The following is a 19,647-nucleotide window of genomic DNA, read 5'->3' as shown; positions in this document are numbered from 1 at the left end:
TGTTTTATGTAACAAGCCAGGCCAGGCCCACACTACGCTCAAACCTTGAGGGTCAGCTCTCTGCAGGCTTGTACACTGCCATTGTCCCAGCCAGGGACTCATGAACCAAAGGCGCGTGTAGCTTTCAGACTGGACGGCCCTGTGGGAGCCAGGGAAGGGTGGTGGGAGTTAGCTTACTGTCAGGAAGAGCTTGCTGGAGGTGCAGCACGGGCTTCAGGGGAGGAGTTGCTGACAGGCTGGAGGGGACTGTCACCCGGCAGAGAGGGAAAGGAGATTTTCTCATTCAGGTCCCCCCACACACATTTCCCCTTTACTACTCCCCCCTCAGCTCAGAGATATGAACCTACATCATTCTGTGATTTAAAGAGAAGGATAATTTTGGTTACAGGAAATGTAAAGGAACTGAAAATTTACCAGTTGTTATCAAAAGTCTGGAGGAAGCGTTAGGTAAGCGTGGCAGGCATGAAAGGGTACCTACCCCCCAAGGAACCCTCTAAAGTCTGGGCTCCTGTCCTGGGCTCTGTGGATGTGCTTCTTAACATCTGGTAGCAGGGGCTCTTTCAGTATAATTGGTGTCCTTTGTGATCCTTTTTTTGTTTTTTTAATGAATTTAAAAACATTAGAGACTAGGACCAGCTTTCATGAAATGACAAACCAGAAGTGAAGAGCCTTTGTTCTAGCGTCTGAGGGATGGGGAGGGGGAACTTCACAGGGCTAGAAGGCAGGAAAGTTTACATTGGAGCTTTTTTGCAAAGACTTTTGATGCCAGGCTTAGATGGAGATTATGTAGACCAGACTACTAGTCTTTATTGTCATATAATGTGGTGTTTGGTGAAGAATAACAACAGGGCAAAGAGAGTACTTGCTCCATGTAGGATGCTAAGGGGAGTGCTCCAGCCTTATCACACGGCTGGTACCAGTCTGCAGAAATGAGGAAAGAAAGAAAATCATGGAGGATGCTGCAGGAGGAGGTCTGAAGGAAGACTAGCTGGGGGGCCTTGGGATTAGGAGGATTTCAGAAAGAGAGAGGGAGGCAGTGGTGTTGTCAACGGCTTGGGCACCACTAATGTCTGGTGACCTTTGAGAATGCCGACTGCTTTGTAGTTTTACCTAGTGATCTATGCTTCTGTCTGGGAGGCCTAGATGTCTCCTGGCCACAGGGGAATGCTTGGCAATTCCATAGTTAATCTTCAGGAGAAGCTGTTATTATTTGTCCTTCATTTTCAAAGAGGACCGTGGCATCCGGAAAGTGATTTGAGGAACTCTTGAGGCAAACTCCTCTATTGTGGGAGTCAGAAGCAAAGAACAGATGACCACTGGGTGGGAGCTTGAAGAGAGCTTTTGTGCTTTTAGTAGCTCCTCTTTATATATAGAATTCAGTTCAAACTCCTTCCCTGGCAATTTAAGGGCTTCCCCGCTCTGGTCAAACCTGCTTTGTCTTCTGCTTGGTGGGATTAATTCTATATTTTTATGTTGTCCCGTGCGTCTGGGGGACTGGAGGGAAAAGGTACCTGATGGCCCCAGTAGCATTGTGGATGCAGGTCTTAGTGGTAGCTCCTCAGCTAGCCTGGAAGCATTTAAAGGCCTGGCATAGTGTCTTATTTTGACTTCTCTCCCTCCCCCGCCCATGGGCATATCCTGCTATGCCAGGCCCTGTGAGCACTGACTCTCTTGAAGGACTGGCAGGGCTTTGGTGTCTAGGAAGGAGAGTCTTCCCGTTGAACGAGACAGGACTTGGCTGTTTGCACTTTGAAATGTTCTGTGTTTAGGCTCCTTAAGTTAGGCCAAATGTGGCTTTTTTAAACCCCCTGTGATGTCATGCGGACAGATGTACTGGGGGTCTCCCAGGGCCTGGGATTGTGACCTCGCTGCAGGAGGGCTCAGGTGACCGCAGAGAAACGGTCTGGTGCTGCACACGGACGGCCCAGCCCACCAGTGTTGGGGGCGCGCTGCCAAGTACCAACACACCCTGCTGTCGGGAGCGTCGAGCCGAGCTTTCAAGGCATTCAGCAGGCCAGCTCACTTGGGACGCTTTGAGCTGCTTACCCACTGAGAAGGCCCAAGAGCTGCTACCAGGGCCTGCATCAGTGCTTAGGGAATGCAGCAAGTGGAAGGAGTGGTATTGACTCAGCATGCTGGGGAAGCTGTGTGGCCTTAGTCTGCTAGCTGCCTACCGTTTGTGCAGTCATATTTATTGTGAGCCACAGATGTCTGCCTTTGGATGGCCATTCTGAAAGTCCCTCCCAGCCACTTTTTAAAAAAAATTTTTATTTATTTATTTTTATTATAGCTTTTTTTTTTTTTTACAAGTTATATGCATGAGTAATTTTTCAGCATTGACAATTGCCAAACCTTTTGTTCCAACTTTTCCCCTCTTTCCCATCACCCCCTCCCCCGATGGCAGGTTGACCAATACATATTAAATATGTTAAAGTATAAGTTAAATACAATATAAGTATACATGTCCATACAGTTATTTTGCTGTACAAAAAGAATCGGAGTTTGAAATAGTGTACTATTAGCCTGTGAAGGAAATCAAAAATGCAGGTGGGGAAAAATAAAGGGATTGGGAATTCTATGTAATGGTTCTTAGTCATCTCCCAGAGTTCTTTTCGCTGGGCATAGCTGGTTCAGTTCATTCCTGCTCCATTGGAACTGATTTGGATCCTCTCATTGTTGAAGAGGATCACGTCCATCAGAATTGATCATCATATAACATTGTTGTTGAAGTGTATAATGATCTCCTGGTCCTGCTCATTTCACTCAGCATCAGTTCATGTGAGTCTCTCCAGGCATCTCTGAAATCCTCCTGCCCCAGCCACTTTTCTAACCTCATGCTGAAGAGCCTGTTAGCAGTGAGCTCTTGACAGGATTCTCTGGGCAGCTCAGGTTTCCAGCCTGGATGGGAGCTGGGCCATCCCCTAAATGACTGCTTGCTCCTTGCAGATTGACTTTGAAGACGTGGCGGCCATCAACCCAGAGCTTTTGCAGTTGTCTCCTCTCCCTGTCCACTCCAAGGACAGCCTGCCTCTGCAGGAGAATGTCACTGTCCAGGTAGGTCACCCACAGGGCGGGGAGAGGCGAGGGGTCAGCGGGGAACAGCCAACACCTCTGGCTCCTCCTTGTGTTTTTTTTCTCCCCAGAAACAAAAGCGCCGATCAACCCTCTCCAAAATCCCTGCTCCCAAAGAAGGTAAACAAACAGAGCGCCCGCAACGGGTGTGTGCGTGCAGCTCCTCTCAGGCCTGGCGCTGGAGCCGCCGCTCACTAGTTGCCGCCATCAACCACTGTGGGGCGGTGGCTTCTGCACGGACAGCGCTGGATCCTCTGTCCCTGGCAGGAAAGTCCTTGTGGTCATTCTCTGACCAGGAACCCAGTGCATTCACTGGAGACCCCTTACTGCCTGACACCAAACTCTGGGCTCTCCTCTCCGTTTGACTGGCCTCAAGCAGGGATTAATGGCTACAGCAGAAACGGGTCTGTCCCCCTAGAGCTTACATCCTCATGGGGGACACACCACCTATCGCTCTGTCCGTCCTAGATAGATCACTGCCAAGCAAGGGGCTTGGGAAAGGCCTCCTGGGGGAAGGGGCGTTCGGACTGAGTCTTCAGGGAAGCCAGAGAGCCAAGGTGGAGGTTAGGAGAGCAGCCTTTACTTTGAGGAGTACAAAAGAACCAGCCTTTGGGGAGTAGGGAAGGGAGGGGTAGTGTCTGGCCCTGACCTCCTCCTTGCTGGTGCCATTCTGCTCTTCTCATTGCTCAGCATCATCTCTGCTTTCTAAATGTCTCTCTGTGCTTGGGTTGTTGGGAGGGCCAACAGGAGTGTGGGGGAAAGAGGGCTCCCTCCAGGCAGAAGGTCAGGCTGGGGAATGTGGTGTATTTCTAAGTCTGTTGACCATCCTGTCATGGATTCTCACTGTTAACATCTTTATGACCAGAGAATACTGCTCACAGCCGCCTGAAAAAAATGGTGTTGACAGAAAGGGATGGAAATCTTGAGAACTGGTTTTTCTTGCGGGGGTGGGGGGTTTAATGGAATTTAGGAGTCTTGTCATTTTGGTTCCATGGGCATAGTTGATGTGTCAGTGTGCTAAAAGCACTCTTTGTGGGGACAGCATTGATTGTCTAGGGGAGATTTCAAAGCCTTGTAAGAAATGCCTGTGTCCCCCCTAACCAAAGAACCCCAAGAAGAAGTTCCTCCCAGTTCCCTTGAGCCCTGTCTGGAGCTTTAGGCTGTCTGTTAGTCTGGAGTTTTTTTGTTTAAGTTGTAAAACCTTCATAGAGGTGGTGTGACTGAGTGGTTAGTCATGGATTCCCATCCTCCTGCCCGGCATTCATGTACTCTGGGGCCATGGCAATTGCTAATCGACCGAATCCCATTGACTAGTTGCAATATATATTTTTTGGTAGTGGGAATTCCCCGGTAAAATCCTATCATCTCTGCACATTCAGTCTCCAACATATTTCTCATTTCTGATCTACCATAGATCATCTTACTCCACATAAGTGGACACTGTGAACAGTTATGAGATACGTGTCATCGGGCCCCTTTGGAGAGCAGATGCTGCTAGCTGAGGAAATTATAGTGTCTCACACTGGAAGGCAGCTCAGGGCTTCCCAGGCCAATCGTTTCTGTAACCCTCCTGACTGGTCCTCTAGAGTTGACCCACAGACCAACATCCCATGATATGGGGCTCTGGACCTCTCAAGGAAACCCATTTCCTATACATCTGCCTTGGCCACTTCCACCTCAAGCTGAGTTCTCTTGCATGTGCCAGCCCTACATATTATCCCCAGTTATTTCATTTGCACCCCCAAGTGCTAAGTAGTTGGGGTTAGGAAGTGTTAAATATCTGAGGCCAGATTTAAACTCAGGTCTCTTGACTCTAGGATCTGTGCTTTATCTATTGCCCTACCTTCTCTTCTGAGAACTGCTCTTCTTGGTGCATTAAAGAACTTATTGGCTCTTGGCATTTTATTGTCCCATTCAGCGTGCACTATCCCTACCTCCCTTATCTTGTATTCCTGAAGGTTCCTTGGACAACCTTTATGTTTAGTCTCTGTTAAGATTCAGCCCATTCTTCTCACTTTGAGATCTTTGGAGCTTGACTTTATCTTACTAGCACTGGCTATTTCCTCAATCTTTGTGTGATCTGCAAAGTTTAACCAAGTATCTATGTTTTCCTCTAAGTCAGCAGTGACTTAACTAACAATGTTGACAAGAACAGTGTAGTGAAGAGAGGTCCTAGACTCCTATCTGAAGACTTTTCTCTTGTTGGGCAATGATCCACTGATGATGATTATATAGATAGAACTTATCTATCTATGTAAACATTTTGTTCATATCTTAGCATTCCTGGCAGAGATTTGGAGATAATACTTTGGATCTGCTGACCCTGGTAATCCTATCAATAAAAAAAATCAGTTTTCTTTCTTAAGGACTCCCTGCTTAATAACTGTTACTGCTTCTCTTTCTAAATTCTCCTCATCTGGCCCTTAGAATAATAATTTGCCAAGATTCAACATCATTATGTTGAGGATTCGACTCCCTTGCCTTCCCCCTTTTTAGCCTGTCCAGTTCTACAATGATACTCCCTTTCTCCATGAAATTTTGGTTGAAGTGGCTAGACTAATTTTGGTTTGGACTAGATTTTATTCTTCTGATGTAGAGAGCTAGCTGGGAGTGAGCAAACTTCCTCTCCAAAGGCAGATTGGCACCACCTCTGCACCATAGACTAGGAGATTTGCCTGAAAGCTCAAGAGGTTTGTGTTAGAAGCAGAGCTTAAAACCAGGTGGTCCTGACTCCAAGGCTGTTTATCCGTTACACCAAACTGCCAATCTGGGATTTTTTTCCCCAGAAATCATGTCAAGTGTTTTTAGGATCCAGGAATGCTGGTCCAGCTCTAATCACTTGAAGTCTTTGAGGACAGTCCAGAGGGCCACCCAACCTTCTCATCCTAAGGAAGTCTTGTTGGCTTCTCCAGTATCATTATCTCATCCTGATATTTTTCTCAGTTTGTCTTGTCATCCCCCCAACTTGGCCCAAAGGTACCTGATTCCGACAAAGGATTAAGCTGCAGTTTGTGGATTGTTCTCAGTTCACCTGCTTGCTGCTTGTTTCTGTACTTGGATTTAGTGTACTCTTTTTTCTTTTTTTGGTAGTTTTTTATTTTCAAAACATATGAAAAGATAGCTTTCAACATTCACCCTTGCAAAAATCTTGTGTTCCAAATTTTTCTCCCTTTTCCCCCATCCCCTTCCCTAGACAGCAAGCAATTCTACTTAGGTTAAACATGTTCAATTCTTCTATACGTATTTCCACATTTGTCACACTGCACAAGAAAAATCAGATCAAAAAGGAAAAAAAATGAGAAAGAAAATAAAAGGCAAGCAACACATATGTACCATTTGATAGCCCTTTGGACATAGTTACAAATTGTTCCCCAGAATGGTTGGATCAGTTCACAACTCCACCAGCAATGCATTAGAGTCCTCCCACATCTCCTCCAACATTTATCATTGCCTTTTCCTGTCAGTTTAGCCCATCTGAGAGATATGTAGTAGTACTAGATTGTTTTGATGAGTTTTTCTTCTATTATTCCCTTGATAATTTTGAATTTCTTCTAGAAGAATTATGTTATTTTTTTCTAGTTCTATAGCAAAAAAAAAAAGGTGAAAAAACTATGTTGTGATCCAGATTCAATCCCCACAATCCCCTTTCTGGATGCAGATGGCTCTCTCCATCAAAAATCTATTAGAATTGGCTGGCTTCAGTATACTCTTTGTCTAGTGCCTCTATAGGCAGGATCCTCTTTGGGTCTGTATCTAGTATCTTTTTTTTTATTTCCTCTCATTTGGTTTGATTTTTTTTTTAATGTAAGAAAATTTTTTGGACATTCTATTTTTCAAATTTTGAGTTCCAAATTCCCCATTCTTCTCCTTTCTTAAGAAAGCAAACAATTTGATATAGACTATAGATGTGAAGTAAAACATTTCCATATTAGCTGTGTTGCAAAAGAAAGCACAGTAAAAAAGTAAAGAATGCTTTGATCTGTATTCAGAATCCATCAGTTCTTTCTCTGGAAGTATAGCACTTTTCATCATAAGTCCTTCGGAATTGCTTTGAATCATTGTCTTGATCAGAATAGTTAAGGCATTCACTTGATTATCAAACAATAATATTCTCCTGATTCTGATTACTTCTCTTTGTATCAGTTCCTATGAGCCTTCCCAAGTTTTTTTTTTTTAAATTTCCTCTAAGATACATATTTTTATTTTTTTCTAATTAAACATGCACATTCATTTTTTAAAATAAGCCTTTTTTTATAAATCATGTTTGGAGAGAAAAATCAGAACAAAAGAGGAAAACCACAAAAGAAAAAAATAGAAAAAAAAAGAAGAAGGAAAAAGTGAACATCACATGTTTTGATTTACATTCACTCTCCATAGTTCTCTCTGGCTGTTTTCTATTCAAAGTTTATTGGGATTGCCTTGGATCACAGAATTGCTGAGAAGAAACAAGTCTTGCATAGTTGATCATCTTACAATTTTGCTGTTATTTGTACAATGTATTCCTGGTTTTGTTATTTCACTCAGCATCAGTTCATGCAAATCTTTCCAGGCCTTTCTAAAAATCAGCTTGTTCATCATTTTTTAAGGAATAATAATATTCCATTACTTTCATATATCATAATTTATTCAGCCATTCTCCAATTGATAGGCATCTACTTATTTTCCAGTTCCTTGCCACCACAAGAAGGGCTGCTGCATACATTTTTGCACATGTGGATCATTTCCCCTTTTTTTATGATCTCTTTGTAATACAAGCCCAGTAAAGACACTGCTGGATCAAAGGATATATACACAGTTTGATAGCCCTTTGGACATAGTTCCATATTGCTCCCCAGAATGGTTGGTCAGTTTACAGCTCCACCAGCAATGTATTAGAGTCCTCCTACATCCCCTCCAACATTTATCATTTTCTTTTCTTGTCATTTTAGCTAATCTGAGAGATGTATAATAATACTAGATTGTTTTGATGAATACTTTATAATAGAGTTTGAAATTTGGTACTGCTAGGTACTGCCACCTTTCTTCACATTTTTCTTCAATGATTCCCTTGATATTTTTGACCTTCTAGAAGAATTATGTTATTATTTTTCCTAGCTCTGTAAAATATTTTTTGATAGTTTGTTATGGCACTGAATTAGTAAATTTTTAGATAGAATTAGCTCTGCCTACTCATGAGCAATTATTATTTCTCCAGTTGTTTGGATTTGACTTTATTTGTATGACAAGTATTTTGTAGTTGCATCCATATAGTTTCTGGGGGTTTGACTTGGGAGGTAGACCTCCAAGTATTTTATATTGTCTACAATTATTTTAAATGGAATTTCTTTTTTGCCTCTTCCTACTTTGTTCATAATATATAGAAAAGCTGATGACTTCTGTGGGTTGATTTTATGTCCTGCGACTTAGCTGAAGTTGATTCTCATTTTTTAATTCACTAAGTATCTTATCATATCATCTGCAAAGTGATAGTTTTATTTCCTCATTATCTTAATTTCTTCCATTTCTGTCTTCTCTTATTGGTGTTAGTCTAGCATCTTTCTTGATTGGTAGAGTGCTGCCACCTGCTGGTGTCCAGCTGGCCTCCATGGCCTTTTTGTGAGCAGCCATACCTTAAATCCTTTGGAGGCTGAGATTCCAGGCCTTGCCAGCTGGGTAGTATTGTTGTAAGAGTCTGTCCAAAATCCACAGGAACCCGCTCTGTGGCTTATCCATCCAGTTGCACAGCCTCCTCTACCAGAGCGGCCCCCTGATGGCGTTCACAACTCCACCGGTGACTAAAAGGTTAATCCTTTTAGTGATTAATGAGAGTTCTCTTTGAGATTGGCGTGATCCATAAACAAGACTGTCATTTCTATTCAGTCACTGGTTCATCTGGATTTTGTGCTAGACCCTTCTGTACAAGCAGCTAAAAGCACATTTAGTGAGAGCCTAAGTCAGTGTTTTGTCTGATGTGGTCTTTGCAGTGTTTTGTCCATAAGTTACCTTATTGCCTCTTCCAAGAAATTTTGTATGATTCTGAGGATCTGGTTGAGGGAGAGCCTTCTTAAACATCATTTTCTTCTATTCAAAGACTTATTCATTCGTTTTTGTTATGAACAAAATAAGGATGGCAGGCTCTTCTCATCATCTCCACATCTTTCAGTAGTCTCATTGTGGCTGTAATGATATGAGTGGCTACAGCATGTCCTTCTTATTGTCCCTGACCTCACGTAGGCTTCTGGAGATGTTTATAGAAACTGGGAGGCTGTTCCTGAGACTCATCTCTGTCACCTTGGTTTGGTGTAAGGTCTGAGGTTTCATAACGGTTTTCTTCCGAGTACTTGGGACTTCTGCCCCTCTTTTATGGTGCCTTGTACCATCAAAAAATGTGTATTGCTGACCAGTCCCCTCTAGGGCCTCAATACAGCCCAGCTACTCTCCCCATTTTTTCCTTCAGTGCTCTTTCTGCTTCGTCATTTGGCACATCACTTATTGGGATGTGACCGTACAAATGAAATACATTCACTTTCTGTTCCTGGTAGGCCGAGTTTGGAGTTTTGCAAACCTAAGCTGATGGGTACCTTGTATATCTTAACAACATTCTCCAGGTAACTCTCCTTTTTTCTCCATTAGACACACTTGTTGCAACAGAATTTAGTTTTTGTATTCATTCCACTCTTCTTAACCGAACTTTTCTTAAAGAACTTTTTAGGACACCAGCGCTTTCTCTGAATTGGCTAAAAACTGATTCCTAGGATCAGAGGGTGTGGAATAAGAGGAGGCATGTGTCTGTCCCCATCCCCCTTCTTCCTGATCATCAGTTCTGCAATAGACCATCATCTTTGGCTAAGATGCCCACCATGCCTTCACCTTTTGCTACCATGAAAGGCTTGTGAAAGGGGGAAAGCAAGGGGAGTATTTCTTTCATTGCTATCTTTCTTTTTTTTAATTTAATTTTTTCTATTATAGCTTTTTATTTACAATACATATGAACGGGTAATTTTTCAACATTGACCCTTGCAAAATCTTCTGTTCCAATATTTCTGCTCCTTCCCCTCACCCTTTCTTCTAGCTAGCAGGTAGTCTTAATACATGTTAAATATGTTGAAGTATATGTTAAATACAATATATGTATACATATTTATACAGTTATCTTGGTCCATTGCTGTCTTTCTATCCAAAGCCCGGATAGCTTGAAATGGTTGGCTCTGGTATTCTTTGGTCATAAAGATTATGTTTCTGTTTGTTCCTCCATTGACTTCCCAGACTTTGGTCTTGGATTTCCACATGGGAATATGGATGAACTAGAGCTTGGAATTGTGGTTTCAGTGTCTAGAAAACTGCTTCAACTAATGGAAACTGGCATCTTCTCATTGACTTTATATAAAGGGGAATTGTTTAATGGTTAAGTGCCACACAGCCAGTAAGTGTCAGATGACCTTAGCTTTGGGTAGTCCACTGTTCTCTGCTGCCTCTTGTGTGACCATTGCCCCTATATACAAAGGGCTGGGAGGTCAGCGCTTTACATGTTACCATCCCTTTTGGATAAGGAGCTATGGTCTTCTGTCGCCACCCCCTAACTGAGTTGGGCACATGTTCCATGGTACAGAGGCCTGTGAGGTTGTCCTTAACCTGCAGACTAAGACCTCCGAGGGTCCCAGTCAGTAGGCCTGGCTTTTGGTTGGCTGTTGTCTTCTGTGGTAGGGGGCCTGCAGAATTCAGTGGTGCTGAACTCCAGGGCCTGGCTAGAAACCCTTGTAGGGGAGTGGGGCCCCCAAACCTGCCCTGAGTATTTCCCTTTCCTTTTACCCCACTTTTCTCCTTTTAGTTCCTGGAGGCCATGTCTGAGGGAGCAATATCCAGAGGGCAGTATCATCCAAGGGTGCGATTTGTGCCCATCTTTAAGTAGAAGTCTAATAACTGCTTCTTGGGGATCCTGCCCTATGGATACCTTTTGGGTATAGGTTGGCCTAACTGGCTGCTGATGTTCTTCTGATCCTAAAACCAGTGATTTCTCAGTATCTCCCAGCTGAATCACCTTCTGATAAGGATAAGGAAAAGTCTAAATCACCCCCTCACTGATGCTACTTCCCCCTTTATCTTCCTTTATTCTCCCCCCCTCCCCAATCCTAGTGCTGGAGAGTGGGGAGGAGCGGAAGAGACCCTCAGTACAGTGAGCTTCAGGGCAACCTGAATTTTGTTCATTTCTCCTGGCTTTGCAGACAGAGGAAATGTGGGTCCTTCGGCCTCCCTGCAGCCTGTGCTATCATTCCCCCTTCTCCCTCTCATCGGCTGTCTTGGGCTTTTCATTCCTCCAGCTCTGCGTGGCCGTTCTACCAGGATGTCTGCCATCTCGGAGACTCAGAGGCTCATGGCTCAGGAGAATGACATGGAAGTCGACCCCTCCACGGCCGCCAACACCAGGAGCCAGTTCACAATTCCCAGTAAGTGACAAACACAGCCTGGCTTGGACTGTTGTCCCCTCTTTGGCATAAGTAGGAAGGCAAATGAGTGCACCTGGACTCGGGGGTGTGGCTTCCCTGTTGGCCCTCTCCCCTCCCCAAGGGCCCCAGCTGGAGGCGTCTCTGAGGCTGAGGCGTCCCCTGCTCCTCCTGTGGGATGAGAGAACTGGCAGGCCAGTTCAGCAGGGGGAGGCCAGTATTGAGACCTTGAAGGACGAGCGTTGGGACTTTACTGGGCAGAGTGTTTGGCTTTGGGCATCAGTCTGAGGGCAGAAGGGTGGCTAGGAGAAAGGGGCCTGAAGTTGATGGTTGAGATTGGGGAGCGGCCAGTGTGTGAAGGTGGGAAGGGAGAGAACCTGGACTTCAAGTACTATTGGTTGTCCTTGGGCCCAGAGAGTCAGGTGCTGGGCCTGCCACATTTGTGCCCAGGAGCAGGTATCAGGCTCCTGCCAATCCTTATCTCTTCCCCCTCCCTAGCGGGTCTCCCTCGTGCCCCCCGCGTTGGCATGAGCGAAATCCCACTGGCAACTGTTAATGAAGCTGCAGAAGAACAGACGTCTTCCATCCGAGGCAATTCTGCTGCCAACCCAGCAAATTCAGGTAGCCCCAGAGGTTGGCAGGACCCTTTGTACTTAGAAGGATGACTGGGTCGGGAGGGGGCAGCATGGCAGGGGGACAAGCCACACTGGGCTTTGGTGCACCTTACAGTGCCGCTCTTTGAGTGGGGCTACATGGAGACATACCATAGGTGTGTCTGGCTTTCTTCCTGGAGCATCATAGGTGGCAATTGGCAGGCCTTGGCCCTGCTGTGTGTGTCCCAGGGGATGCTGGCTGCAGTGCTGGCTCACGGTTCTCTGATTCTCCTGGCACTGTCCATAATGGGCAGGCTGAGACCCTCTCGCTCATAAGACCCTTTGGGAAAAGACCAATGCCCTTCTCTCATAGGGTGACAGGGGATGGCGATGGGGTGGGGTCGGGCAGCATTTTCGAAGGGCCACAAATCAAATAATCTGGTACAGCACGCTAGGGGTCCCAAAAGGAAAGCTGTGCCCTTGCCTTCAAGGGGCTGACCTACTATTACATCCTGTCCCCAAATAAGGAAGAATGTCAGGGAGGTCACAGTGAGTGAGCTCATGTGGTCTCGAAGCAGCTGAGGAGACAGAGCCCAGGAAGGAAGTCCCTGCCCTGAGCCTAGAAGCCCAAGAAGGCTTTCAGTGGGCAGTGGGGAAGGGTGCCTGGTTTGCCAGGAGAAAAGACCTCTTCTTGCTATACGTACATTTAGCCTCAGAAAAACAAGTACCAGATGGTGTCTCCTATAAGACAACTCTAGGGGCAGAGGATCAGTGCTAGGCAGGGAAAGCAGATGTGGGGCAGAGAAGGCTCATGCTGGGTGAGTGAGGAGTAAGGATGGGAGACACAGGCGAGAGGGCACGGGTTCTACAGTCCCTGGTGAGCGAGCCTTTCCTCTCCCAGCTCCAAGCCCAGAAGTGATGCACTAGGAAGTCTGTAGCCAGCTGGGCTGCAAGGAGATGACTGGCACAAAGTACCCCAGAAGTGCTGAGATGGAGAGAAGCTTGTGGTTTGATTCCATGCTTTGTTCTGAAGTGACCTCTTGACTCTATGATGGGGTGATTGGGAGGGACAGAGCTGATGGAGGCCCAACTGCCCCAGCCCACAGAGCTTTGGCTAAACACCTGTGGGAAACAAGTTCTCAACAAGTGATGATGGGCTGGGGTTTTTTCCTAGTTCGAAGGAAGTCGTGCTTAGTGAAGGAAATGGAAAAAATGAAGACAAAAAGAGAAGAAAAAAGGGCCCAGAACTCAGAAATGCGGATCAAGCGGGCACAGGTGCCTTCCTGGGGCCAGGCTGGGGGTGGGCTTTAGGCCTTGGATCCAGACCCATCCTAGCTGAGGTCTGAAACCATAGGTAGCCCTGTATTGGGGCTCATATGGCCTGGACACAGTGAGTCCTAGTTGAGCATCTCTGCTTTGAATCAGAACTAATTCTGTTGGGTCTGATTGTTGGTTTGGGGTCCTAACCTTTGTTAGGATCCTTTGGTTATCACCCATGCCTTTTGGTCCTAAGCTCTTTGGAGTTTCCCTTCTGCCTGTAGGCCCTGAACCCTTTGAGGTTTTCCCCCCACCCACGAATCCTGAGCCCTTTGGGGTCCCCCTACCTCTGGGCCTGGGATCACTTTGGGGTTATTTTGCAGTACTCTGCCCACAATGTCCCTCTCCCATCATTGTTGCCCCACAGGAATACGACACCAGCCTGCCCAACTGGGAGTTTGCACGAATGATTAAGGAGTTCCGAGCTACTCTGGACTGTCAGAGACTTACTATGACTGACCCTGTAAGTGTGATTGGCCACAGGCCAGACAGCAGCCATGCTGCACCCCATCTCCCTTCCCGCTTCCAACCTTGCTGGGGCCTAGGGAGTGTGTGAGCGGTCCACTCGTGACTCAGGCCTTCTATGAACTGCCTCCCAGTGCAGCATGTGGACAGAGGTGGGGACCAGGAGCAGGATTTTCCCAGGCTCGTGTGGGAATGGAGAGTGCAGCTGGGGTCCAGCTTTGGGGGAGGCAGTGAACGCAGGCAGGTATTGGGGTCCTGAATGGCTTGTCTTTCTGTCATCCCTCCCCCCTTGCAGATAGAGGAGCATCGGATATGTGTCTGTGTTAGGAAACGCCCTCTTAATAAGCAAGGTAAGCCCTGCCACACTGGGCACGTACACGCGTGCGTCCTCAGCAGTCTTCTGGGCCTGCAAACCTGTGCTTTCCCCTTGCAGAATTAGCCAAGAAGGAGTTTGATGTGATCTCGGTTCCCAGCAAATGCCTCCTCCTAGTTCATGAACCTAAGCTCAAAGTGGACCTGACCAAGTACCTGGAGAACCAGGCGTTCCGCTTCGATTTTGCTTTCGATGAAACGGCGTCCAATGAGGTTGTCTACAGGTGGGGGTCCTCCCAGCAAAGCCTCAGGCCCTCCCTATTTGGGGAGTTCAAGGCCTTCCGACCCCATGCTGGGTTCATGGGCTTGTGCTGCGTCTGACTGATTTCCTTTCCTGTTCCACACAAATTGTCCAGTTTCAAGTCCTGCCCGTAGATTTGGCAGCCAGCAAAGAAGTGGCTGGCTTCTGGCCTCGAGCCCTGTGCCAGGGTGCCCAAGAGGGATGTTCCTGTACCATCCAAGGAGGCAGCAGGTGCCAGTGTCCTGTCAGGGCTTTTGGTAGGGTTGAAAGGCCTTTCCAGGCAGCCCTCTGCTGCTGACCACTCCACAGCCAGGCTCTGATGTGACACTGGGGCTTTCCTGGTCTGCCAACCTAGTGACCTCTTAGCCCTGGGGAGGCAGTTAAGATGCATTTTTGTCAGACCCAGCCAGAGGGATCAGAATGTGCTTCAGGTGCCAGTGGCTCGTCCCCAGCCCCCAGCTTTCTTTCTTTGTAGGTTCACAGCCAGGCCACTGGTACAGACGATCTTCGAAGGAGGAAAGGCAACCTGCTTTGCGTATGGCCAGACAGGCAGTGGCAAAACCCATGTGAGTCATGTGAAGGACCCTGTGGACAGAGCCTAGCCTGGGAGCGTTCCCAGAGTGCTGTCTTCCTCTTGGGGCTCAACGGGAGGAGAAGTGTCTCCATGGGGGGACAAGAGGGGACGCGAGGGGATGCTGGTCTCTTGTTGAAGACCTCATCTGTGCTGGGTCCTGGGTGTGGCCCCTCAATTGATGAGGCTGCTATTTGTCTTTGCAGACGATGGGCGGTGACTTCTCTGGGAAAAACCAGAATGCATCCAAGGGCATCTACGCATTTGCCTGTAAGTCCCACAGAAGCCTCACCTCTGGAGGCCAAGCCGAGCTCCCTCCTCCTAGCTCAGAGCATCCTTTCCCCTCCTAGCTGAGACAGGAAGGAAGGCTACATCCAGGCCGTTCCTCCTTCCTGCCTCCCTTTCTTCCCTCTAGCACGAGATGTCTTCTTGCTAAAGAATCAGCCCCGATACAAAAACCTCGGCCTGGAAGTCTACGTGACCTTCTTTGAGATCTACAATGGGAAGGTCAGTAAATGGGGAAGGAAGCGGGTCAGGGAGCCTGCTCTGCTCAGTCCCTCTATCCCTTCCCATCAGTGTTGAGCCAAGGGAAGATCACCCAGTCAGGGAGTCCCTGAGAAACCAGCTCATCGCTCCCCGAGCTTGGAGACCAGGCCTGCTCACCAAAGAGCTGTTCACCTGGCAGGGAGCCTCTTTCTTGGCCTGGCACCAAGCTTTCCTCATGGGGGTTTTCTTCCAGCTATTCTTGTTTCTGACCTAGCTTCCTTCCCTAGAGGACCAAAACACCCTGGAGGAAGAGGAGTGGGGGGAGGGAGGAAGATGTGATACCCATAGGCCATTTCTGTCAGCTGAGCCCTCTTTGTCTTCCCCACTGTAGCTCTTTGACCTACTGAACAAGAAGGCCAAGCTTAGGGTGCTGGAAGATGGCAAGCAACAGGTGCAGGTGGTAGGGCTGCAAGAGCACCTTGTGAACTCAGCAGATGATGTCATCAGGATGATTGAGACAGGAAGCGCCTGCAGGTGAGGGGAAGGTGGGCAGGTCACATGGCCAAGGGAGGACTGGGGTCATGGGGGCATGGGGCTGGCTACTGGGCCAGGGGAGCTCAGGCCTCCGTCCTTCACTGGACTCCTCTGTGTGCCCCTGGACACTGTAGTTAGGCAGGAGGTGGGAATCTCTCCTGGTTTTCAGGGTGTAGGAGGCACTTCTGTGGTGGCACCTGTCTAGCATTCAAGCATTTATTAAGCACTGGCTATGTACCTGGCAAAGCACTAAACATAGAAAGGAAAAAGACAGCTCCTGCCCCCAAGGAGCTTACACTCTAAAGGGGGAGACGGCACAAGCTGGATAAATAGGGATGACCAACAGAAGGAAGGCAGTAGAAATAAGACAGATGAAAGGCTTGTGTAGAAGGTGGGATTTTAGCTGGAACCCGAAGAAAACCGGGGATCCCTGAGGCAGAGATGAGGAGGGAGAGCATCCCAGGCAGAGGACACAGCCTGAGAAAAGGCCAGGAGCCAGGAGATGCAGGGTCGGGGGGAGGGGGGAGAGCAACCAGGAGGCCAGCGTCACTCGATGTAAAAGTACAGGGAGCCAGGTAAAGAAGACTGGAAAGGGGAGGAGGGGAGGAAATAGGTCAGAAAGGGCTTAGAACACCAGATGGAATGGTTTGTATTTCATCCTGAAGACACTAGGGAGCCATTCAAGTTATTGAGCGAGAAGGTGACATGATTGCACCCGTGTTATAGGACAGTCACATTTGTGGCCAATGGAGGACAGCCTGGAGTGGGCAGAGACTTAAGGCTGGCAGACCCCTCCTCCTCCTCCCACAGGCTGGTGCTGTAGTCCAGGTATAAAGTGCAGAAAGCCTGCCGGGGGTGGGGAGAGTAGCAGAAGAGAGGAGGGAGAGGGGGCATGTCTGAGGGGATACTGGTGACCTCCACAAGTACTAGGGAAGTTTGGGGGAAAGATATTTAATTTCAGATTCAAGAAGTCTGTCGGACGGTCCCGTCTAAGATTTCTGAAAGGCAGTTGGCCTGAGAGCGGAGGTCAGCAGAGCTGGGGCAGGAGACGTAGATTTGAGAGTCACCAGCATAGAGATGGCTGCTCGACGCCCGGGAGCTGATGGGATCGCTGGGCAAAGTGACCCAGAGGGAGAAGAGGAGGGGTCCAAGGGCAGGATCTGGGGAGGATCCAGCAAAGGGGATGGAGAAGGGAGCAGTCAGAGAGGGAGGGGGGAGGTCCTGAAATGCTGGACAGAAGACAAAAGAGAGAGTGACCAGTGAGGTCAGAGGTCAAGGAGGAAGAGGACAGAGAAAAGGCTTCTGGTTGTAGCTGTTAAGAGATCTTTGGCACCTGTGGAGAGAACAGAGGGGGTGGCACAAAAATAAGTGAGAGAAGAGGGGGTAGCATGTGGGAGGAGAGAGGCACTGGGGAGCTCGTGACAAGTGGCCTCAGCTTTTACTGTAAAACAGGAGGCAGGTTTGGAAGGGCCTCTGTGCAGAGTGGGAGAGGGATTAGCTAAGCAGGTTCTAATCTACAATAGACCCAGCGGAATCCGAGGGTGATTTTCTCTGCCTTCATCCAGCAGCACATGGTAGCACCCATGGCCCGGAGGCTGGGCCAGGGCTGGGTATGATGGACAATGTGACAAGAAAGCCTGGGGTTCGGGAGAACTGGTGTAGGGTTGAGCCATTCACCAAAGGATGGAGATGGAGAGAAGTGGAGGGAGTGCTGATGGCTCGGGTGAGCAGAGGGGTCCAGGGGCTGGAGGTCACAGACCAAACGACACTGCGGTGGCCCTGGCCCCCATTCTGCCATGCGGGCAGGCACAGGCTCCTTGAATGTGGTCTCTGATCTCTCCCTTGAGCAGCCCCAGGGAGGTTGGCACCCTTTAATGCGCTCCTTCCTATGTCCTAGGACCTCAGGGCAGACGTTTGCCAACGCCAGCTCTTCCCGATCCCATGCCTGCTTCCAGATCCTGCTCCGGGCCAAAGGGAAGCTGCACGGCAAGTTCTCCCTGGTGGATCTGGCCGGGAACGAGAGAGGGGCCGACACGTCCAGTGCCGACCGGCAGACCCGCATGGAAGGGGCCGAGATCAATAAGAGCCTGCTGGCCTTGAAGGTAGAGGCCAGAGGCCAGGGCAGTGCGGCCCCTGGGCCCCGACTGCCCTCTGCCAGGTGGGGGCAGGGGCTCCCAGGACTCATGGCTCCCTCTGCCCTATAGGAATGCATTCGGGCTTTGGGGCAGAATAAGTCACACACACCGTTCCGGGAAAGCAAGCTGACCCAGGTGCTCCGGGACTCCTTCATTGGGGAAAACTCCAGAACCTGCATGGTAAGGCCCAGGGTGCCATGGACACACCTCTGGGGTGCCCGGGCCCCTCACCCACACTTTGGAACCCTTCCCCTGCTCACAGGCCAAGCTGGCCATTGCCTGCAGCCTGGGCTCCCAGGGCAGCCTTGCCTGCTCACTGCTGGCCGCCCCGGCCCATCCACGCGCCTCCCGTCCTCAAGTCTCCCTTGTGCCCCTGCCCTGGGGTGCACCTCTGGGCCCCGGGCTTCTGTCTGATCCCCGGGAGCCCCAGAAAAGAGACTCCTTGTTGGACTGAGAGTCCCTCGGGAGTGGTACCGGTGCCAAGGAAGGCAGGTGTCCTGCAGAAGTGAGGCAGTGCAGGCACTCGTGCTGTCCCAGGGAGAAGGGGACGGCTGGGCCCAGTCCTCCTTCCCTCCCGGGAGTCCCAGGCTCTGCAGTAACCTGGGCCTTGTCTCCTCCCCAGATTGCCATGATCTCCCCAGGGATGAACTCCTGCGAATATACTCTGAACACCTTGAGATATGCAGACAGGTACAAGGGCAGCGGGCAGCAGCTTCTCCTGAAGGGGAGGGCCCTGAGCTCTCGGGAGGCAATGGGCAAACAAGGGACAGAGGGTGGGTCCGTGGGACAAGGGGTGGGGAAGGGGGGAGGTGCCAGTCCCGGCCCAATGCCCCCCACACCCTTCCCACCCCCCACCAGTCAGTCTGGGAGAAGGGCCAGTTCTGACCTCTCTTTTCTCCCTCCTTCCCTGCGCAGGGTCAAAGAGCTGAGCCCTCACAACAGTGGAAACGGGGAATTGCAGACCCAGATGGAGACGGAGGGGGAAGATCTGGGGCCTAACTCAGACAGTGCCCATCACGCCCACAGGGTAAGCCAGGCCAGACGGGGGCTCTGGGCGACGGGAGGGGGAGCGGAAGCCCCGGGCTGGCCCGGCCCTGCAGAGCCCGCAGCTCAGCGAGGGCCTCTCCTTCCTTGGCTTGGCCAGCTGTCCACGGATGAAGAGGAGCTCTCGTCCCAGATGTCCAGCTTCCAGGAAGCCATGACTCAGATCGGGGAGCTCGAGGAGAAGGCCATCGAGGAGCTCAAGGAGATTGTTCAGGTACCGAGCAGGCCAGCCTGGCAACGAGAAATAAGGCCACAGAAGGACTGACTGGTGTGGGGCTCCGGCAGCCTGGAGAGGGGGACAGGCAGACACTTATCAAGGGTCTTCCAGAGGAGCAACTTGGCTCAGAGGCAAGAAGGCAAGAAGGCCAGCTCTTCAAGGGCCCCCGGCCTGGCCAGT

At 49.1% G+C, this 19,647-nt stretch overlaps 1 protein-coding gene across 3 annotated transcripts in view; it reads left to right on the top strand.

Annotated features, from left to right (window-relative positions):
* KIF2C (kinesin family member 2C) overlaps positions 1-19,647 on the top strand; it is a 33,128-nt gene that overhangs the window by 1,533 nt on the left and 11,948 nt on the right. For all 3 annotated transcript variants that reach the window (XM_051999866.1, XM_051999867.1, XM_051999868.1), the window contains exons 3-19: positions 2,947-3,054; positions 3,144-3,192; positions 11,370-11,495; positions 11,991-12,113; positions 13,260-13,360; positions 13,770-13,865; positions 14,163-14,217; positions 14,301-14,463; positions 14,956-15,046; positions 15,258-15,321; positions 15,467-15,558; positions 15,929-16,071; positions 17,969-18,173; positions 18,276-18,386; positions 18,829-18,896; positions 19,122-19,233; positions 19,351-19,464. In XM_051999866.1, the coding sequence (XP_051855826.1) occupies positions 2,947-3,054; positions 3,144-3,192; positions 11,370-11,495; positions 11,991-12,113; positions 13,260-13,360; positions 13,770-13,865; positions 14,163-14,217; positions 14,301-14,463; positions 14,956-15,046; positions 15,258-15,321; positions 15,467-15,558; positions 15,929-16,071; positions 17,969-18,173; positions 18,276-18,386; positions 18,829-18,896; positions 19,122-19,233; positions 19,351-19,464 (1,821 nt within the window). The remainder of the gene's footprint in view (positions 1-2,946; positions 3,055-3,143; positions 3,193-11,369; positions 11,496-11,990; positions 12,114-13,259; positions 13,361-13,769; positions 13,866-14,162; positions 14,218-14,300; positions 14,464-14,955; positions 15,047-15,257; positions 15,322-15,466; positions 15,559-15,928; positions 16,072-17,968; positions 18,174-18,275; positions 18,387-18,828; positions 18,897-19,121; positions 19,234-19,350; positions 19,465-19,647) is intronic.

Source organism: Antechinus flavipes, chromosome 4 (assembly GCF_016432865.1).
Source record: "Antechinus flavipes isolate AdamAnt ecotype Samford, QLD, Australia chromosome 4, AdamAnt_v2, whole genome shotgun sequence".
In the NCBI taxonomy this organism is placed as follows: domain Eukaryota; kingdom Metazoa; phylum Chordata; class Mammalia; order Dasyuromorphia; family Dasyuridae; genus Antechinus; species Antechinus flavipes.
Note: the sequence above shows the minus strand (reverse complement) of the source record. Positions and strands in the feature narration are given on the sequence as shown.